The sequence below is a fragment of the Haliaeetus albicilla genome, chromosome 7 (assembly GCF_947461875.1).
Source record: "Haliaeetus albicilla chromosome 7, bHalAlb1.1, whole genome shotgun sequence".
NCBI lineage: Eukaryota > Metazoa > Chordata > Aves > Accipitriformes > Accipitridae > Haliaeetus > Haliaeetus albicilla.
The window spans coordinates 11,976,542-11,999,573 of NC_091489.1; the positions used below are offsets into that span (position 1 = coordinate 11,976,542).

General features: G+C 43.5%; 1 protein-coding gene across 2 annotated transcripts in view; it reads left to right on the forward strand.

Annotated features, from left to right (window-relative positions):
- The first annotated feature begins 7,817 nt into the window (after positions 1 to 7,817).
- The window catches only part of GRM1 (glutamate metabotropic receptor 1), a 197,906-nt gene continuing 182,691 nt past the window's right edge, over positions 7,818 to 23,032 (forward strand). The window contains exons 1-2 of one of the 2 annotated variants that reach the window (XM_069786948.1): positions 7,818 to 8,940; positions 10,487 to 11,384. In XM_069786948.1, coding sequence (XP_069643049.1) covers positions 10,622 to 11,384 — 763 coding nt within the window. In that variant the 5' untranslated portion in view covers positions 7,818 to 8,940; positions 10,487 to 10,621. The remainder of the gene's footprint in view (positions 8,941 to 10,486; positions 11,385 to 23,032) is intronic. The other variant, XM_069786947.1, reaches the window with a different exon arrangement.

Genomic DNA, 23,032 nt, shown 5'->3' on the forward strand with positions numbered 1-23,032 from the left:
TCCACCTCTGAAAATTGCCTCTCTTGAGTACCTGGCTGTACCTCCCCAGGGCAGGGACGCACCGTTCTGCGGCTGGCCCAGACCTGTGCTGCCTGGGCGCCTGGTTGCCACTGCTAGTTATTTCACTCTCCCAGGGTGGGTATTTATGTAGGTCTACTTCTTCTAGTCAACTACTGGCCTTCAAAAACTTGAACAAATGTATTTCTCTTCAAGACTTTCTCAAATTTCAGTGTTTTTCTTTTCCCCAGTTGCAGACTGAATAGTTTTTGGTATTTTGTTGGGGGGGCTGTGGAGGCAGTAGGTGCAGTAAACACACTGGCTTTATTTCCTTAGATAACTTTAATTAAGACCATGTGAGGTTCTTCTCTTTGGGTTTTGTTCACTGCTTCTGGCCTTCCTTTTTGATCATTTTCAGTTCAACCCCACGGCTACAGATAGTAAGTAAGATTTTTTAAAAAACCTGATTTTTTTAGGTGCAGCCTTTTTCTTAATGTCCAATGCAAAACATATGAGAGGGTCTGGTATTTCAGAACATTGTTACTCCAATGTTTATAGAAAATCAGGATCTGTTAGTGTCTTACAACTATGTTTTGCTCAGCAAGAGCCAAAAAACTATTAACAACATATAAGGAAGATATGCAGAGGAGCAAACATCCAAGTATGATGTCTGAAGCTCTGTGATCTAATGCATGAACCAAACATGAGCCATTAATCCTACATGGACTGGAAGTATAAATGAAGTATTGCCTAGTTAGAGAATGGGTGGCAAAAGACAAACAGCTGATGGAAATGCAAGATAGGAAGCATTTGAATATACTTACTGGGGACCAGCATTCACAGTCAATGAATTCAGGCTGCTGGATCAGCTGGACCTCAGCCGTTTCATCCCCAGTGGTGGTGTTATGCTTGATGTTTGTTTTCCTGTCTTAATAAAGACAATTCTTGTGATAAATCCAGTCAAGTCGTGTTGCATAGCTGGACAAGAGTAAGAAAGTCTGATTCTGGAGGAACTGGGATTTGAAACATCCTAAGGACCAGCCAGTTATAGCTAGTGGCTGAGAAGCAAGGCACCCCAGGTGAGGATCAAAGTCTCAGTGTCCCTGCAATGGCAGTGGGCCAGTGAGACAGTGCAGCCACTTCACCAGAAGGAAATCACACAGGAAAAGCAATTCATGTGTCACCAAAACCACAGCAGCATACCGTCAGGGAAGTGAGAGGAAAGAGAGTTATAACAATGACTCTAATAGATCCTGAAGTAATGAAATGCTTCCAGTAATGCTTTGCCTGGATAGAAAGTCAAAATGATAAAGTCTGTGTGCAAATTCAGTTATCAAGGCAATTCCTCAGGAGAACTATAAATAAAAGAAGTACTTAAAAGGAGCATATGTACTCGCCAAGTGGTGTTCCCCAGGGCTCAGTATTGGGGCCAGTTCTGTTTAATATCTTTATCAATGATCTGGGTGAGGGGATTGAGTGCACCCTCAGTAAGTTTGCAGACAACACCAAGCTGGGTGGGAGTGTTGATCTGCTTGAGGGTAGGAAGGCTCTACAGAGAGATCTGGACAGGCTGGATCGATGGGCTGAGGCCAGTTGTATGAGGTTCAATAAGGCCAAGTGCTGGGTCCTGCACCTCCGTCACAACACCCCCATGCAGCGCTACAGGCTTGGGGAAGAGTGGCTGGAAAGCTGCCCGGCAGAAAAAGACCTGGGGGTGCTGGTTGACAGCCGGCTGAGTATGAGCCAGCAGTGTGCCTGGGTGGCCAAGAAGGCCAACGGCATCCTGGCCTGCATCAGAAATAGTGTGGCCAGCAGGAGCAGGGAGGTGATGGTTCCCCTGTACTGGGCACTGGTGAGGCCGCACCTCGAGTCCTGTGTTCAGTGTTGGGCCCCTCACTACAGGAAAGACATTGAGGTGCTGGAGCGTGTCCAGAGAAGGGCAACCAAGTTGGTGAGGGGCCTGGAGCACAAGTCTTGTGAGGAGCAGCTGAGGGAACTGGAGTGGTTTAGTCTGGAGAAGAGAAGGCTGAGGGAAGACCTTGTCGCTCTCTACAACTACCTGAAAGGAGGTTGTAGTGAGGTGGGTACTGGTCTCTTCTGTCAGGTGGCTGGAGATAGAACGGAGGAAATGGCTTCAAATTGCGGCAGGGGAGGTTTAGGTTGGATATTAGGAAAAATTTCTTTGCTGAAAGGGTTGTCAGGTATTGGAACAGGCTGCCCAGGGAAGTGGTTGTGTCACCATCCCTGGAGGTATTCAAAAAGCACGTAGACAAGGCACTTCAGGACGTAGTTTAGTGGGCATGGTTGATGGTTGGACTAGATGATCCTGAAGGTCTTTTCCAACCTAAATGATTCTATGATTCTATACTCCGATACTGTTCTTGTTCTTATAGTACAGAAGACATCAGAACATGTGCAAACACTTGGTGAGAACTATTGTTTTGAATGCTCTGAACTAGCCTCGCATTTTGTAGGTGTGGTTCTTTTGTTTCCACACCTACAAATTTGGGAATTTGTTTCAAGTTTTTGAGCAAATACATCAAGCCACTTGCAAATAATTAGAGGAGCAAAGTTTGTACACCATATCTTTGTGCCATTTCTGAGCATCAGATTCTTATTCTGTATGTCTTGCTTTATCTAAGAGCTATGTATTAAGAATAAACACAGTATTACCTAGTATTTTATGTCGCGTTTCCTTGACTGAACCATTGGGTTCAGAAGAAAGCATGAAAAGTTTGTAAACTGCACAGCTAGAAATATGTAAGCAGTGTTATAAAAATTCATATCTGCTCCCTTTTTCCTTTTTCAGTGTGGAGTGTTTTTCTACAGCTATTTACAGGATACAGAGCATTGCTGATACCTCTTTATCTCTCATTCAGCATAATATGAATCTAGACCAAGTTTCCTTCATTTCATGCACCCGTTCGCTCACTTTGCTCAGTCCATAGTGCTTATACACTTTATAATCCAGGCAAGACCAATAAAATCTGAAAGAGGACAAAGCCATGGCACCTCAAACCCTTTGAATTCTCTCATGCACATCTCTGCAGCTCAATGTATCTCAAACCACAGCTCCACTTTGAGATGTATCTGTTCTTCCAAACCCCTTTAAAACTTGCGTCTTCCAATATTTTATTAACCACACAATGATGTGCTATTCTGTCACATTACCTGCACTTAGAAAAATAATCAAAATAATGATTGTGAAACTAGAACAATAGGCCTGAAGTTCCCCTACTTGACACCTCTGAATTCATTTACACCCATGTATAGTGAGAGCAAAGTGAATAAAAACCAACCAGTCTCATGGCAGTGATTTTAAGGCATCCTTTCCATCCATCCTGAACAAATGAAAACACATAAAGAAGGTGCAAGGTAGAAAACGAGACCATTTCAGTTAAAGGTCACCACAAAATCCTACTAATCTTTAAGGTATTCCATTCTTCTATTCTTTATTTGCTATTGTAGACTTCAAAAATAGGTATTTATGGAAGCTGATAAAATATCCTGTATACAGTGTTACATAAACAGCAATAGACTGTAAATGGGAAAAGTAACATTGTGGGGTATTCAGCATGGGTTACACTTCTGATCCATTATTTTGGGCTTTTTTTTTTGAGCATTGGAAAACTTTAAAATGTGCCAGATATTTGTTATACATGGTTTGATTGCTAAACTGATATTTGTAAAACCTCCATTGATTCTTTAGTCATGTGTAAAATATTCCCTTTTGGAAAGACCGCTAACCTTTTCTGTCTCTGATGTTTGTGATTTTTAATATGACTTTTTTTCTTCTTTTTGTTTTACAAATCATCTAGAAGGGGAATATATGGTGAAATGAAGGATACAAATAACAGCCAGGAAATACAGAGCTGTTTTCTTCACTGCTAACTGTAGTCATTGGGGAAATTTCAGAAATGACTAGGTGCTTCCAGGTTTCCCTCTGAGCGGTGCAGAGATGTTGTTTCCTAGTACAGGCTGAGAGTAGACTTTCAATCTTTTGGAGTTACTTGTTCTTTTTGTAACTGAAATTTGCAGCGTAAGGGCTTACTGACCCACAGCTCCAGCCTGAAAGCTGAGATGGTGGGAGGGAGTGGGAATATCTTCCCCTGATCTACACAGCAAGGACTTCCCTTCCATCTGTAGGCGTTAGCAGTGTTCTATGGTACCAGACTGGCTTCCTGCCATGATCATGGCTTTACACAGAGCTCTCCTTGAAAATCACTAGAAAATTCTGGCTAGCAGATGCTTTAGCTGCCATATTTCCCACAAACAGAGTACCAAATCTTTCTCCGTAGGATACAGTGACTTCTAGTTTAATTCCTTGTCCTGTTTGTTAGTTACAATCTAATTAAGGAGACCTCTCTAGTTAATCTGTATTAAATTCCATATATCCAAGATACCGTCTCTTTCTTTACACTTAAGTCCCTGTCTGGCAGGTTCAGCCAGAGTGATTCAGGCTGACATTTCCGAATTAAATTAGAAGTCTGTGGATTTTAAACTGAGAGTCTGAAGCTCAGAAACTGTGGGCCTCTGACTTTGAAATGCACTTTTCTTTTTGGCCTGATGTAGTGTAAGCTTGTTGGTATGCAAGGCCCAGCACAGATTTATGTATTTACTCAGGTTGCTTCTTAGGGGATGATTTCAGGGAAATCAAGGGATTTCAGGGCAAGAGAGTTTTATCAAAATTAATCGAGCTGGGTAGAATTGGTGTGTGTAAGAGCATGTTGTAAATATTGTGTAGCATTTTGGCCTAGAGGGCACCCTAAGTACGTTTTTGCAGTTAAGAAATAAATAAATACAGGAATGGTTGGAAACATTATCCAGAACCGAATAGTCATATTGTTTAGCAAAGGAGACATTCAGCTGACTTCTCATGCACTCTATGCGAGCATCTCCATGGCCATCAGAGCACCAAAATTTGTCATTGGGTTTCACAAGAGCGGATGCCCAGGAAACCTCTGTGCTTTGATACATGTGCCCTTTCTGCAATGAAGGGAAACCAGGTGCTTTTGGCTATTGCATGTCATTGCTTGGGCAGCATGGGTTTGTGGCAAAGAAACCATTTGTGAGATGAGTTTCCCTTGAGGAGGGGCCAGGCCCTTTGTCTTCTGCAGCATGCTCTTCCAGTCTCTTTCCATAACAGCTGGCACAAAGCACTTCTGCTGAGAGTTTTTTAATATGGTGTTATAAAAGCAATCAGTTACTTATTTTAAAATGTAGAAAGAATTAATCTTAGCTTATTAACAGCTCTGCTAGCCAGAGATGGAAACTGCTGAACAGCTGAATAAATCTAGTCTGTTCATCACTTCGTGGAGTCTATACTTCTCAGAGAGTATCAAAAATTTGCAAGACATCCCCAAAAGCTGAATTTTGCATTGATTTGGATCTCACACTTATTTGAAATACATTTGAAATCATAACCAAGCAGACAGTTCCCTCCTGACTAAATCTCTGAGGAGGGATTTTGGTTATTTTAAAAGCATGTGAAATCTCCTAAGCCTGTAAAATATGCTCAAGATGCTGTGACTTCAGACAGGGGACAAGAGGCTTTTTGATGATTAGCAATGGAAGCTTTCACATTTCTGGGGATCCTTGTGGTCAAAGGATATCTATGCCTGTCAAAAAAAAGAGCAGAGGAGAGTAACCCCGTATAATCATAGCTTTGTGTAGAAGCTATTGCTAGTTTCTAAGTATCGCAGAAGTGAGGCCTAAATTTCATGGGTTAATCCTATTTAATTTTATTGGATCTACTAGTACAAGGAACAGCTGAGCAATCAGACCTTTATGAAGCTCCATATATACCAACATTGATCCATTAATGTTCATTTCCTAGCAGCTGCAGCAAGAGTAAGTAATCAAAACTGTTAAAAATGCTGTTTGTTTGTTTCTTAACAGACAGAATGACTTAAGAGATTAAATATAAGAAAGAGGGTGAGAATGATGTTGTAGCTGGCACATATTTTAAATGAAAACCTGTGAGAAACATTTGCTTTGCTAAGAGAAAAGGAGAAAATATGTTGAATATGTTAGGAAGATTAAAATCCCTGTTTTGACTGAACGAGCCCTGCTAGATGATGAGATGACTCTAAATCCTTGTTCATGACCAAACATTTCAGTATCTACTACAGAGGGCTACCTATGCATGTTTTGCATGCAGGCTGTTTATATATAGTAGGTGGCTTTTGTAAATCATGAGAGGAAAACAGCTGAGTGATTGGAATAGAAAGAACTATTGATAATTTTTTAAATAGCTGGTATATGTTTTAACTGACTTCAGACAGGAGCACATGAGCTTTCTACTTGTTTCCAAGGCAGAATAAAATTGTATAATTTTAGCAGCATTGATCCTTGCAAATAGCTTTAAATCTCCCCAATAATTTAGCCAGAGAGTCTGCACAACTAGACAGTCAATCTGACTTTTCTCTCTTGGTAGGAAGTAGAGGAGGGAGAAGCTGTGTTTGGGAAACCAAAAGTGGGATCTCAGTAAACCAGGTTTCCAGGCTTCAGTCTTTGCTATTCCAAACCACCCTCCCTTTCAAACTGTTCTCCACAGTACACTGGCCTCTCTCATTACAGCTGACCAGAACTTTTCTCATAGAAGATTTTGTGTTGAAAGAGGTCATTTTGGTGAAATAGAAACATTTAGCTAGAGCATGCCTGTTGTAGGAAAAAAAAAAATAATTAAAAAAATCTTTTGAAAAAATACTGGAACAGAGCTTCCATTTTAAGCTGATGATTGATTTCATCTGAAGTAAAAATAATGATACACTGTGCTACACTGTATAAAATGTTTAAACGGAAAACAGAACAAAACACTTTTGATGCCATCAAAATAGAATATTTCAATCAACCTCCAAGTGATTTTTAAATTGCGTTTCATGGGAGACTGAAATTTGTTCACTTTTCCTCTGTTTCAGGAAGGAAAGATGTTCAACACCAGCTAATTTCCCATGGAAAGCAAACATTGGGGCTCCAGCCCCTGCTCTGTTCTTGCCCTGATCTTCTGCTTGTCTGATGGCAGCTCATATCTCTGCAAAAAAATGCAGTCCTGTGCAGTGCCCCAAGGATTGTTACCAGATGATAAAGGTACCCCATGTGTTAAGAAATTTGGGAAGGCAATAGGACTGTGTCATGGGCTGTTTCTGAGGGGTGAAGCTTTAGATCTGTGGTCAGGGGCAGGATCAGGATGTGTAGGAGATGGGCAGAAGGCAGTGGGATGACTCTGGCCTCTTTGGGGAGACCAGGACAGCAGGGTCACAGGGTGCTACTTCCCCATGGGGGAAGCCTTTGTTACCCCCATGACCACTGGGGAAGTTTGAAGCCCCTGCAGTCCCAGTGCCCCCTTGCCCTAGCCCTTCCAAAAACCTCCTGACATCCCAGGTGTCTTCTTACAAGTCCCAGACCTCTGCCAGCTCTCACCTGCTCCCACCTGCTGCTGCAGGGATTGGAGAGGCAGCAGTTGAAGCCACGGCTGGGCATCAGGACCTGGTGACCTGCTCTCCAGTCTCAGCAAAAATCAGACCATCACAGGAGGGAGAACAAGCCTGTGTGACAGCCATGCATGAGACTCAGCAGAAAGACCTGCTCTCTTTGCGAGTGCCAGGTTGGAGGGGATGAAGGCTACAGGGTATTAAATGTTGGGAGGAACCAATGGGGGCATTTGCAAACACTTCCTCTGCCAGAGCCAGCGGAGCAAACTTTTCACTTAACCATTGGAATCATTTGCTGCCATGTTGCAGGTTCGTTGTGTCAAGGGCAGAGACTAAAGTTTAATTATTAAAGCATGCATGAAGAGGAATTTGTTCCTCCTTCACGTGCACATCGGGATGCCCCTCCAGGTCTGGTGCTGGCAGAGCTGCCTTGAGCTGGGTCTGTGGGGCTCTGGGGGAGCTTTGTGCCCGGAGGCAGAGGACAGGCAGACCCTTGGCCCCCATCTCCCTCTTCAGGAAACATGACCTGCAGGGAAATTGAGCACCAGCAAGCCCCTGGGCTGGGTCTTCCATAATGAAGTGATAATTTATCCATATCCTTGTGGATAAACACACAACGCAGGCAAATAACTAGCTGTGTGACAGTGAAAAAAGCGCAAATATTGACAGAGGGAGAAGACATGCTTGAGGCAGCATTCACTGCAAACCCTTCTCTGAAGGAGCAATAGTTAAATGTTTGTCCTTGCCTCTTTCTTTCAGAAGTAGGGCAAATATCTATAGAGTTCCCAGCGGGGAGGTAATCTAACTTTAACTTTCATACAGTCAAGTAAAACACCCGAGACCTGTGTTAGAGATGCAAGCAGGTCGTCTGAATTATGCTTATTCAATCTGGTATTATTTTAATCTGACATGCCTCTCACGTGCTTCATTTAGATTCATCTTGACCTGAAAACTGTAATCTCAATGCCTTTATCCTTACAGGTGATTTATCTTGTTGCAGTATCTGTTGGTTTTTTTTTCTTTTTTTTTTTTAATAATATAAATATTTATTTTAGTAGCGAAACCCTGCCCGTGAGGCAGACCGGCACATTTCAGTCCCTTGGGTCTCCCGAGCGTGGTCTGGGTCCCTTTTGAGCAGCAGTCTCTTGCATTTGCTCTTGCTTTTGCTAATTGTGGCAAGAAGATGATGAATTAAGAGCTGCGGGAGGTGAGAGCAAACACCTCCTCTGCAGCCGCAGCGTGCTCCGGGTGATGCTTCCTTGCTCGCTTGCAAGACAATAGCCCAAGAAATTAAGGAGGGGGGAGAAAATGACTGATCCTTCGCTATGAGATAATGGATGAGCCCGGGATGACCTGTTTTTTTCCTTGCGGTGGAGCGGTGCTGAAGACAGAGGGCACCAGCGCCCAGCCCACAGCCGTCGCCCCGCCGCCAGCGCGCCAGCTCGGGCCGGCCGGAGAGCCGGCAATGCCTGCTCCGGGCGGGCAGGGAGCCGCTGCCTCACCCGGCCAGGTACGTCTCAGGGGCGACCCTCCAAGCGGACGGCGGGTCCCGGCCGCGGGGCTGCCGGCGGGGCAGGCGGGGCAGACAAAAGCCGCTCGGGAGACCGGCTCCGGGGCTGCCCGGGGGAGCCTACTTCAGGCGGCTGTGCCTGCCTGGCTGGACGCACGGCCAGGACGGCGGCTCTCCTCGGAGCGTCGCCTTCGCCCTCAGCGCCTCCAGCCCTCCGCGCCGCGCCACCGGCCCCGGCACCCGGGGAGGGACGGGGAGAGGCGGCGGGTCCGGGGCGGTGCGTGCCGCCGCCGGTCTCCGTGCCTCGGGGAGCGTGTGTGTGCAAGTGTGCGTGCGGGGAGACCGCGGCGGCAGCGCCGGGCGGAGGGCAGAAGTTTGGGGGAAGCGCCCAGCGGTGCTCGCTGGCGGAGCCGGGACAACGGGAGGCGGGGGCACCGGGACAAGCGGGGTACCGGGACAGGGGGCCAGCGGGGCAGGGGGACGAGGGCACGGGGGGGGACAGCGGGGCGAGGGGACAGCGGTCCCGGGGCAGGGACCCGCGCTGCGGCGGTGGCCCCGGCTGCCGGGCGCTGTCCAGGGTCCTGTCCAGGGTCCTGTCGCGGGCGCTGTCCGGGGCGCTGTCCCGGGCGCTGTCCGGGGTGCTGACGGCGCCGCCGTGCAACAGGGGCCCGGCCCGGCCCGGCCCGGCCCGGCCCGGCTCGGCCGCGCTCCCGACTCCCCGGGCGGCGGCGGTGGCAGCCGCGCCGCCCACCCCCGGTTCCAGCACGGCGTTTCAAGCCTCCCAGGCCAGCCGCCGGGCTCGCCGCCTTCCCCCCCGGCCCCAAGCTTGCATGCAAGGCTGGCGTGCCGGTAAGGCACATCAGGACTTTGCCCGCGGTTGCCTTAGTAACTAATATGTATTTTTTCCCCCGCTTGCATATGTGTGTGTCCCTGGCTGAATTACAGCTTTGCCCCCTACATACGGAAAAGTTAATCTAAACAGCGAAGTGGTTCCTTTCTTCCTCCCTTCGCTGACCTTTAAATGACATTTCCCACGGCTGGCAGGGCAGATTGCTCGCTGTCTCTTTTCACCCCCTTTCCGTATTGGGAAAGAAGATTGCTCAGCTGAGAAAGATGCCTTCAGGTAGTCAGAACGCAAGAAGAGAAGAACTTGTCACCCTGCTTTCAGAGCTGGGGCTGCTGGGGCCAGGCTAGGGCGCTTCTCTGATATGCTAAGTACCTCATGAAACTTTCAAAACTTCCCGGGGGCGGAGGGGAGGTGTGTGCTGGCTGAAGGTGTGGGAAACAGCTGCCTTGGCATGAAAAGCAGATACGAAAAGGATCATATAAGCTTAACATATGTGAGTATGTGTGATAGTATGTCAAGGCAAATAAATACATATTTTAATCCCTCTTGAAACTTCCTTTCTAGAGGCTTAGCGAAGCAAATTGCCCTGGGCATTTGCAAAAGCAGTCATCTCAAACTGTCCGGGATTGCTTTATTGAGCTCTGGTTTGACATCGATTTCTCGATTAGCCTGTTTTATCCGCTATTTCTATGCCACCAGGTTAAATGTCACTAGGATTACGGCTGCCTTGGCACCTTCGAGAGCGATGCTGTAAGACTTTGCTGTGGTGGTATTTGGAGCAACTTGGGTGCTGGTGGGGCGAAGCAGATGCCATTTCCTACATGTCCTTAAACCATGTGCAGGCAAGAGGAGCCCATGAAATTAGTAACCTGGGTCTGGATGACATCGTGCAACAAAATGATTGGCGTGCTGCTGGTCTTTTTCCCTGCTCTGCTCCTGGAGATGGATGTGCTGCCCAGGAGCGCCGGGCGGAAGGTCCTTCTCTCCACAGCCTCCTCACAGCGGTCAGTGGCTCGGATGGATGGGGATGTCATCATTGGGGCCCTCTTCTCTGTTCATCACCAGCCACCAGCTGAGAAAGTGCCCGAGAGGAAGTGTGGGGAAGTCCGGGAGCAATACGGTATCCAGAGAGTCGAAGCCATGTTTCATACTTTGGATAAAATTAATGCTGACCCGGTCCTGCTACCTAACATCACCCTGGGCAGCGAGATTCGAGACTCCTGCTGGCACTCCTCAGTGGCCCTGGAGCAGAGCATCGAGTTCATACGGGACTCCCTCATCTCCATCAGGGATGATAGGGATGGAGGCACCCGCTGTGTTTCTGACTCACAGTCCCAGCCCCAGACCCGAGTGAAAAAGCCCATTGCGGGGGTCATCGGCCCCGGCTCCAGCTCGGTTGCTATCCAAGTCCAAAATCTGCTCCAGCTCTTCGACATCCCCCAGATCGCTTACTCTGCCACCAGCATTGACCTGAGCGACAAAACACTGTACAAATACTTCCTCAGGGTGGTCCCCTCCGACACACTGCAAGCCAGGGCCATGCTCGACATTGTCAAGCGCTACAACTGGACCTACGTCTCTGCCGTCCACACGGAAGGTAGGTATGAGGCAGCCCACTGCCTCCGCCGGGAGCCCCCAGCTGCCCCACACCCTCTGTGGGGGCTCCGCAAGGACGTGCTGGGGCTGGGTTACCTGCCAGGACCCTGGGGGAGCTGGCTTCTCCCTGAGAGAGCACTGGTTGCTCCCACCCAGCGAGACTGTAAGGTGAATGGGGAAAAGTGTTGGGGGGGATGCAGTTTTCCCCAGTGCGGAGGAGCCCCCCCCAACCCCAGGTGCTGCGGCTGCGGGCAACAGGAGGGGTTTCAGCAGCACAGGAAAGCCCGTGAGAAATCAGACATCTCCCTGGCAATCCTGTTCCCTGTCCTCCTTCACACACAGACCAGTTTGTGTATCTCTAAATAAAAGATAATGGATGTGAGCATCTAGGTCTGGAGCTGATAGCGGCTCTGGCTGTGCCCTGGTGGAGTCTGGAGGTTGTCTGTGGGGCTGATGAGCAGGTCTTACTCGCAGGCTTCACTGCTACCATCATGGGAAGTTTGGCATTTCTGCCTGAGCAAAACGGAGTCACGGCTTGGCAGGGACTCCTGGGTTAGCTGCTGGCTTTGCTGCATCTGAACTCATTTTATGGGACTGCGAACACAGAAAAAAAGAAACCTGAAAATCCCTCTGCAGTCCAGGTAGCCCCTGCAAAGCCATGTCCCATGAGAAAGAAAGGGCAGTGGCTAGTCTGTCAGCAGGTCTGGGCAAGCATGTTTTCATGCAGCTTGAGCAATAGTAAAAAATATTGCTCTGTACAATCTGTTCACAGTCAACAGGTTTTATTAATTTTAAATATCAAAAGAAAAATATCAAAAGTAAGGGTATTTTAAAAAGGAGACTTTGGTTTATAGCCAGGCTAGGCGGACCAACACAAATGACAGCAGTAATTGCGTTTGATAGAAAGCAAACTCTTGTGACCTATTATTGTGACATTCCTATAGTCCACTTATGGTCCTCAAAATGGGATTTTTAAGTACAAAATTGCAAACGTGACCACATTATTGCTATAGTTTTGCAGCTATTCTGTTTATCTGACTGTATCTCTTGTATGGATTTGATTTATGATTCCTTCTGGTTACTGAGCTGACTCCACACCTTTCATTCTCACAGAGATGACTAAGTAAAAAGAGTTAAGAACATATATTATGATGGATAAATAAATGGATCCCTGAGAAGAGCTGCATATACAGCATTCAAAGGTGAATTGGATTAAACTGGACACCTAAAACATGGAAGTGCTGCAATTTGGTGGGGGGAAGAAGCAAGAGCAGGAAGCAATGACCTGACATTTGCAGTTCATTTATGCCCTGTTCAGATGAGAAAAGGAACTGCTAGCAAGAGTTGACCATGAGCTATTAAGATTTTCTATCATTGACAGATACGATTAGATCTTGTGGAAGGCCAGGGTGAAAAATAAACATGAAAGGGATAAATTCTTTGTTCACGTAAATCACCGTCTCTGCCTCCAAGGCACTTTGGGGAGCTATGCTAACTCACAGTGCCTGAGGAGCTGCCTCAAGGGACCTGCTTCCTCACTCCCTCTCACTCTGTAGATGTAACTCTCGTTAACGTTAGTGGGACTTACCTCTTTTGGAAAAGACAGCAGTTTATGAAGGTTATTTGTTCATTCATTTTTAAAAGATCATTTAAGTAGTAATTTCAGTCATTGCTTGTGAGAAATTTTAATTAAATATCTTTTTTTATGAATATGTTACTGACTGATGCTTGTTGCAAGATATTTTTATAGACTTTGAAGTGATACTTTTCAAAATAGTAGATCAGTTCTACCTCACAAGACGACAGTCTCCTCTTAGGAAACGTCACAAGGATTTTGCAGATTATGCAGCTCAAGATTCATATTTGCTTTTTAAAAATCATTATTAATCTGTATCTGCCATACCTTATTGTTAGATTCAAGCTACAAATTCCACTGGATATATGTAGCAAGCTTCAACTTCTGTGTTTCTTTCCAGAAAGACAAGTTGTTAACCCCATCCTAATTGTTGTTGGGTGGAATCCAAAGACCTTTTTTTTATATATATATTTAAAGTGAAATTCGTATTCATGAACTTTGGGGCGAACGGTTACATTTCTGTTGTTTCAAATGCCATGCATTCACTGTGAGAGATCTGCTTGCTGGTTTGTTAAAGGTGGGATCATTCTTCGCAGACAACACAAAGCCACTCTGAATAATAGTCTGCGTGAACAGGAGCTGCTCCATCCATGCTATGTTTGGAAATACGGGGATAAAGTGTAGTTAGAAACATTCCTCCTCCACACTTACTCATAGGCCTCTACGCTGTCTTTATGGTGAGCTGCAAAATGTGCTGGGAGGAATCCTAGGATATCCTGTCTCGGAGAATCACTTCAGCAGGGACTGTGAGGAATGGGCATGTTTCTAGGAAATGCACAGGTTGACATTGTGAAGGAGTTAGTTGCTTCACCTTCTGAGTGCTCCAGATCCAGTCTGGTCACCTCTTGAGAGCAGAAAAGCTGCTTAGTTCCTACCCGACCCCTCATTCTCATGACAATGGACAATCCTCAGCTCTTGTAGCCACCCAACCACAAGAGGATGCAATGAGACCACTGAGCTGCCTGCCTACCTGTGTCAGCCAGCCCTGCTCCTCGGGGTCACAGAAATTGCCCAGAGGTGATGAACCCTTTCTCAGACAGTCTGAACTATCCAACTCCTCTGTTTACCCTTCCTCTACTCCTCTACTCGAGCTGGAGTTATTTGAATGCCCCAAACAATACCGGGCTACACAGTTATATCTTTAATGAAAATCAGAAATAAATACCACACAGTTTGGTGCTCATGTTTCTTAACATGAAGCCTATGCTTGCCGTGAGAATGAGGATAATAAAGTCACCCAATCTGTAGCATGATGTCTTTAAGTAGTCCCCAATGTCCTACTTTGCATTTGACGTGAAAGTTTATTCTTCACGTGTTAATACAATAATTAGTGTTAATGACATTTAACTATATACAATCTCTACACACTAGTACACGAAGTTGCATGGAGGTATGCCTCACTTGCTTTGTGGTGGTTTTTTTTTGCACGGTTGTTTATTAGGATGTATAAACATTGCACTTGGGGAAGAAACTTCTCACTTGGTGAATAAAATCTGTTTCCAAAGGCCCACAGAGCACATTGCTCCTTTTAGTTTAAAATTGACACATAAAGCTCCACATTCAAGAACAAAGAAAGGCAAGTTACTATGTTCTGTTATTTTATTATGTATCTCAGTTGAGTGTAGTTGCACATCATGAGAGTGCATTTTTTTCCAGAGTGGGCAGCAGTCATTAAATGACGTGAGAAATCTGTGCATCTGCTGGCAGAAGGCTGTGTGAGTGTATAGTAGCTGCAAGGTGTTTTCAAGGCTATTATTTTTTTAAGGATTCTTCAAAGGTAATTCAGCGTTGGAGTTCTTGGCGTGTGTACATCTCAGCTCTTAGGCTTGGAAGTCATTCCTATCTAGAAATGCACATAAGGGGGATTCTGACTACAAGCCAAGGCTTCCTATGGAAATCAAAGGCATCAAAAGCAAATGTGTTAAGTTGGGCACAATCCCGAGTGTGATAAGAGCAGAAGGAACTACACTTGCTAAGGGTTACTTTCTAAGTGAGATGTTCTGGTCTTTGGTGAGATAACCTCAGAGTCAGGTATTCTCAACTTACCAGGCAGCCACTGGTTATTTGGTAAAACTGTGAAGAATTACAGGCAACACTTTCTTCCTTGCCTGGGCTGCCTCTAAGACAAGGCAAGAAATGCTGAGCAGAGATAGCAGGCAGCACCTCTGCGCTGTTTTGATGCTGAAGGCACAGAAGTTAATATGGTTGTCTCCAGAAAATGCAGAGCGGTTGTGAGATTGCTGTAGGTTACTCCAACTTCCAAACCCCACCAGATGCCTGCACCCTGACTAGTGGTCAGCACAGAGTCTCCGCCAAATCCCTCGCTTTTAGCTGTTCCTCTTATACACGAAGCAGGAGAGATGATGGTGTAAGAAGCCTTTTTATCACCTCATCTTCCAAATATATCACTTTTGAATAAGTGAATAGAAATACTTAATGTCTGTGCTTGGCTTTTCATTGAAATTGTTGCATGCATGTTAGCCTTATAAAATGTATGTTAGATTTTTTATTCTGTGAAAACAAAATCTGAATGTGCAGAACAGCTCTGTTTGAGTGCTGTTTGTGATTTGTGGACCATTCTTACACTTTAGGGTACAAATACCCCTTTATAAAAAAAATTTCCATTCCAACAGATTAACATGCAGACTTTGGAGAAACAACTTTGGAAATGGAATGATTAAGTAAATTGCACCAAATTTTGATTGTTTATAGATTAATTTTACTGAGAGCACTGTGATGTTTCTGGTCTTGATCAATTTTGTCAGATTTGTATTGCCAGACTCTTTCTTTTTTCTTGAATATAAGGCTTAAAAGGAACTATGATGAACAGATGACACAACAGTTAAGACTTTCAGATCAAAGTAGATGGTAGGTAGATTATCATCACAATGATTTTCGATAACCTGACTGCCACCCACTCTCTGTTGTTGTAACGTACAGGAAACTCATAAGCATGGTTATATATGTCGGAAAGAGGATGGAAGGAAGTGAATCTTGCACTTTATTGCAAATTTCACAGGAAATAATTTCTTTCAGTAGAACTCACTGAAGTAGCTTTAGAGGTGCTAGAAAATAATACTTCTGTTTAAAGATAAGTGGGGCAATATCCATCAAATAGCTCAAAGGAACAATTTTCATACAATTGTGTTTCATGTCTCACAAGGTGTTCCTACAGCTGTTTCTAACAAAGTTATATTATTAATTCCATGGTGTCATTCAATGGTTGATACTTTCTGATAAAATTATGACCAGGCAGTAGAGAAAAACAACTCCAAATGTTTGAAATTTCAGAGTTTACAAATATTTCTATAGGTACCAATAGTTACAAAAATGTCCTTAAAGGTTAACCTCATGAAGTGTTGTGAATCGTGCCTGAGATGTGTGTTCATAAATGCTTATTCCAATCTATTTTTTTCTCCATTTAACTAACTTCACTAACCATCTTCAGAGGCTTTGTAATAGGGAAAAAAGGAGAGAGATATGTCCCAAGGAGGACAGAAATTAATTTGAAAACAGCTAGGGACTAGAATATTCCCTTGCATTGGATGCATTAATTGTATTTATTAGAAGGTGCTGAGAGAATCATTAATGTTGATTGAAGTTGGAAAACTATTGTGGGTGACAAACACCATAGAGATCAAGAGAAATTCCTTCTTGAAAATATATTGCTTTGCAGTACGCCTAAATTCACAAATAATCTAGCTTTTCAACTACACAACTGGCAGCTGCATGAGTTAAATCAACTCAAAAGACTCATCTAACTTCTGTGCCTGCCTTCTCAGCAATATTGCTAGAGCTCATATTTATCAGCCAGCACCATGGGTTCATTTGTGCTTTACTTCTATTTTTTCTGCATTATGCCTTTGCTCTCAGATTCACGTGTCCCATGATCCTTGTAAACTCCTGCAGAATTCTTGTCTCACTGAAGACTGTTTTAAAAAAGTTAAATGAACTCAGCTTTCTCATAAAGCTATGTGAAAATGCCTCTAAAATATTCCTTTGACCATATGGTTCATAATATGAAGGTGCTTGTGCTTAGGTTTCTCGGACAGAAAACCAAAAGCTATGTGAAATGAATTCATATAACTAGAAGTATTGTCACTCATTGAGAAAGATTCTTCAGGGGTCTGATCCATCAGTGAGCTGGTAACTGTAGTGGGAGACCAGAAGGATTGCACCTGCCACACATAACCCAGAAAAATACTGATCAAAGTCATTACTAACTGGTGCTCACTGACCCATGTGAAACAAGGTGGGGATTTCAGTGTATTTTCTGGGTGGCAGGTGTTTGCGGCACAAGCCACCGTCAGAGATGGCAGTAATTAACACCTGTGTTGGCAGTCTGAACGGGAGGGCCAGGAGCTGACTGCACATGAACTACAATAGCATTTCACCTAAAGAAACCATCCCTTCACCTATGGGTATCTAAGGGATGCTAAGGGATATCACTAGAGATGGGTGGAGAGAGGTGTGCAACAAATGAATGCCATCCAGTGGGTAACCAGCTCGATATTGCTGGCTAATTTTGCAGACCGGATCTTTTCCCAAACACCGATATTGCTATTATTATTGTTACTATTAATGTATGGCTTAAGGAACAATGTCTAGATCTGGTTTGCCTATCAACGCAGCACAAAGGTGGCTGTTGAGAGAGGTGGCAGGAGTCTTGTGATCTTTGAAGCCATTGCAGCCATTGCTGCCCGTTGGGCTGCAGCCCCAGCTCCCGTCCAGTACAAAGGAGTGCCCACAAGTGGCTGTTCATGGACCTAGAGCAACATAAAGTCACTGAAGTCAACTGAATTGATGTCAGACTTAGTTCTTTACCAGTGAAGAAACACTTGCAGGATGAGGGCCATTTTTTAAGACGCTGTTCCAATTAGAATACCTCACACCGTAGACAAAGGGCATGTAAGAAGTATGCCTAAGAATGGTGTATATATAAAGGCTCTTCATAGTAATTGTTCTATGTGAAAAATAAACTGTCTTTGGTGAGGAAAGGAAAGAAAAATTAAAGAAATATTAAAACTGCTGTACTGGTCCTTCAACAGTGGGCTTAATATTACGAGAAGGAGGAGCAGGACATGTACGGAGCATACCTTCACAGCTCCAGTATGTAGCAACTTCCCAAATACTAGGGCTACCAGCTGCCAATGGGCCTTTCCTTTATGAATTGTCTAATCCCTTAATCCCCAATCTGTTTATACTTCAGTCTCCATAGTATCATAACAATGATTTCTATAACTTAATTGTATGTTGTGTGAACAAGTGTTTCCTGTTATTTACTTAAAACTATTCCTTGATGACTGCATTACCTTCATACATTCATACAAAACTTATCATTTGTTAATCCTGATCATTATTCTGTACTTCCATTTCCAATATGAAACATGGGGAAACAGAACTATATTCAGTATTCAGGGTAGGGGTACACCATGGTTAAACTCACTGGTGAAGTAACAATTTCAGTATTGCTTGCAGACCTCTCCTAATTGACTTCCAGTAGTCCCTTACCTTTTTAGCTACCACCATGCACTGAATGGATGTTGTCAGAAAATGCTTTAAAATTACCACAAAACCTTTTTCTTAACTGGTAAAGACTACTTCAGAGGCCATCATGCACAGGGTTTTCCTCATGTGTGTTATTCTTCCTTTATTAACACAAAATTTATTTAGACAAAATTTATTTCCTACACTTTGGTTCCTATCTGTTAGCCAATTATTAATCCAGGACCTTCTGTTTTACTCTGTATTACCTCTATTTCTGTCAGAGCCTTTAACAAGGGACCTCATCAAAAGCGTTCTTAAATTTCAAGTACTCTACAGTGATTGTATCATTCATATGATTACCTGCTCCAACAAAGAAGTCTAATAAACTTCTGAGGTATGTATTTTCAGTGCAAAAGCTATGTTGGTTCTTCCCTAATATGGCATATTTATTTATTTGTGCATTAATACTGTTTTTGTCATGGTTCCTACCAATTATCTTTGTGCAGAAATATCTTAAGTCTGCAGGAATGTCATGTCTGTTGTTCATTGGATTACCCTCTATGCCTCTGTACTCTCTATAAATTCTGTTAAAAATGAAAACTGATATGTGAAAAATATAAAACTACTTTTTCCACTTTACTCCTTCCATCTGTTTTGGTACTAAGACCAGTTCAACTGGTGGTAACGTGCCAACCACAACAGAAAATTGGCCAGTATTGGAAATTTGTTAAAGTCCATCTTATGGATTTGTTCTAAAATATATTCTATTCATGCTCTGAGACAATGGTTCAGTCTTATCCTACATAAGGTATGACCTTTGTATGAGAACCATCCTATCCGCCTTCACAGGCAGTGCAGACTGAGAGAATTGATTTAACTTTTCTGTTATGTTTTTTTTCCCTGAGTGCTCTTTTTACATAACTGGTTATCACTGAATATCAGGCAAGTGTTCCATTTCTTGAATTTTTGAAGAATGGTGGGTTATTAGATTCTATGCCTTTATGTCTCAAAATTGTTTCAACTTGGTTTTTTGTGGTTTTGTATTTCATTTGTCAAGGTATGCTCTGTTCTCTTTCCCTCATTAGGACACAACTTAGACTTTTTAAAGTATTTGTTTTATTTTTTTAAATTTTATTTTATTGCATTTTGTTTTATTTTAATAGCTTTAGGAAATTTACTTTTCTGCTTTATCATGCTGGGTTTTTTGATCCTTTTGGAGGTTTGGCTTTCAGCCTCTCATATATTTCTGAGAAGTCTCCATGTAATTTGTTAGTATTTCACTCTTTTGGCTGCTCCTTTTAATGTCCTTGAAATTAGCTTTCTCATTTTTATATAATTTATTTTGTTTTAAATTAAATATTGCTGTTACCAATTTTTTATTTCATGTGCAGCTTTTTCTGTCCATATATGACTAAAGTACAGTCACAATTACAGACTATTTTTTGGATAGTTAAGGTCTTAATAAGGCCTTGTATACTGCTCAATGCTTCTTTTTTTTGTGAGTTCAATGAGCAGATGAGTAACAAACATGAAAAAGAAATCAATAAACTGTATGTAAGATTTGCCTTCATTTTTCATTACCTAACCTACAGTCTGGCAGTACTACATACAGAGCCAGGGTGTGTTAATAGCATTTTGTGACACGTGGGCTGCTTTTTAATGAAAAGTACTGTGCATCACAAGCTGTCCTTTCCTCTTGTGATGTGCCACTGCCTAAATGGCTTTTGTCTATCAAAAACCAGTGTGACAGATATTTCAGTTTACTAAAGTCATATTGTTTGTCATACAACACCATGGTTTGACCAGTTTCCATTTGTATTCTCTCTTGAATGTTTTTAAACAAACGAATTTCTTAAAGTATATTTGAATTATAGTAACAGCCAGCAATGATTTACAAGTCCCTTTGAAATTTGATAGAAATGTTGTAAGGATAGGCATTTGGCAGTTCTGGTAGACAAAGCAGAGAAGGTCACGTCCCGTGCTGGTGTAGGGAGCAAGTGTAGCTGTAAGGCTCTTGATCCAATGCTCGTTGAAGTTAGTTGGCAGTCCTCTGTTGAGCCCAATGGATCCTGAACGGGGCTCAGCATGGCTGTCAGATGTTATCTTTTCGGGCTGTGGAGCTGACATTCCGCAGAAAGCATTACAAATCCACAGGGCTTGTGAATCCCCACAGCTAGAAGGATCTCATAGTTAATTGAAAGTAGTGTAAAATTGTGTGAAGGCAAACTGTGTTTGTTGGATTTGCCTAGATATTAGAGGATATTCAGATACATAAGTTTTTCCTTCCAACTAGAAGAAGGCTGAATCTAGTTCACTTCTTCCCATACAAATTCCCCAGTGAATTTAACTCTTGTTTCTCTTTGCAAATTGTTTGAGGAGCAAACTTTCGTTTTCTTAAATGCAGTCACAATTTGCGGTTGTTTGACCAGCAGCTTTCATCCTTATTCATCTGTGGATACAGATGGATTTGTACAAGCTAGTAATTTCCCAAACATTTATTCAAACAAAACTCATCCTGGCAAACAGCAATGAGAACCAGGCATGAATATTGCTGAAGTGACAGCTATTTGAAATCTGAATAAGTGTTCATAAATACTTTCTTAAAATGTCTGGCCAGGCTCCACTGAACATTAAGTGTCTCCTCCTGTGTGGAGTAGAATTTAAAAGACAAATTTGTAATTAATTGTCAGGAAGTGAGCAAACCTTTCATGCTTCTTTATGTAAGCCTTTCTTACCCACATGGTGCTGCGGAGAAGCTTTAGCAAATGGAAATTTGGCATGTAGATCATCGTGCTGGGTATTGAAAGATGGTGATCCTCCTAGCGAGAGCGTATTTCTCTGACTGCAAGCTCCACATACGTAAATCTCAGTCTCTTGCCTGAGCAGCAAATATGTGAAACAGAATATTGACAGTGCTGTAAAGGAATGCTATACTATCAGCATTGCTAAAACAGGTAGGATGATTTGAGGGACTGGAAAGTTAAAATCCACTCCTACTGAACTTTCAGAATGGGTTACAGCGTTGGGCTGACAGCATTATCTGAGAGGATGCCCTTATTTGCCAGGCCATATTGCCCTGGAAGGATAAACTCGTATTCGGGATCAGATTAAAAACTCTACAGCTATATGAAGCAAAGTGCTGAACTGGGACAGTTGCTCTGCTGGACCAAAAGCGTTCAACGTTTTGAGAAGGGGGAATGAGCCAGGCAGCAGCCCCCCTGGCAGCCTGGGTATCATTTAGTCCTTTCTTGTTCCCTTGCCCCCAAGGCACTCCAGTTGTGGTCCTCAGGTGTCACTGCATTCGCCTGTAAATAGGCTTAGCCTTCCTCTTTCACGTGGACACCTGCCTGACTAAACCATTCTTTGTCCGCTGTCAAGTTTGACCAGGACTCCAACACCTGACAGCTCAGTCTGTGCCTACTAAGTGACACGGTGCCGGTGCCAGTCACCCAGAGCCCGAATTCCTCCTCCTTCCCACATGGTGCTAACCTGCAGGTGAAATTACAAGAATGACGGGAAGGTTTTCCAGAAGCTCCTTCTGGATTTGTCACTGATCCCAGAAAGAGATGGCCAATATTCTATTAAACACATGCCCCTAACCGTGCCTGCAATGGTGTCCTCCAATGTTGACATCCTGCAAAAGGGTAGGGTAAGGATGTAGTAAAAGTCTGAGTCTGCAGCATAAGGACAGTAATATGCAAAACTGGTGTTACGAAGTTGAGTGAGGCAATGAATACTGATTTCGATGTATTATGGAACAGCCAAAAATGGACAGTGTTATGTCAAAAATCCAAACGTAAAAGACAAATGAGCCATGCCGGGCAGCTCTGGCTACCAAGGCAGCAGTCCCCAGACAAATAATAAGATGATGATTCAGGATTCAACTGACAAAAAATTGTAATTAAATTAAAACCAATCAGTGTGACTCTATGGAAAATAGGTCTTCTCAAACAAACCTGATTTCATTCCCTGATGAAAGTGCAAACTTGGTAGCTACAGATAACAGTATGGATGAAATATCTTGGGTTTCTATAAGGCACTGAATTAGTTTTACAGGACTTTTTTATTAAAAAAGCCCTGTGCAATGTCAGGAAAACAGACGTCGCATAAATTAAAACTCAGCACACTGACCTCAGCAAGTAAAGAGTGACCTTCAAGTAAGGTTATGTCTACTGCATTGCACAGAGCTTGACAAAGGGTATAATGCGTCTACTGTCTTCATCAATGATACACAAAGCATAATGGCTGACAAGATATGCAGATTTGTGAAATGGCAATTAATGGGGAGAAAAGGGAAGATTCAGATCTCTTGGTAAACTAGGCCCAGTCTAAGAAAGTGCCTGCTAAAACAGTCAAATGTCAACCATAAATAGAGGAACAAAGCACATGTGCAACTTACTGGGAGAATTGTGTCCCTGAAAGAAGTCCTAAGTATACTGTATGGTTATAGATGAGCTGCATCAAAAAAACCCCAACCAAACCACAAAAAGCTAATGACATCCTTCAGAGAGTGGGAACTTTACCTC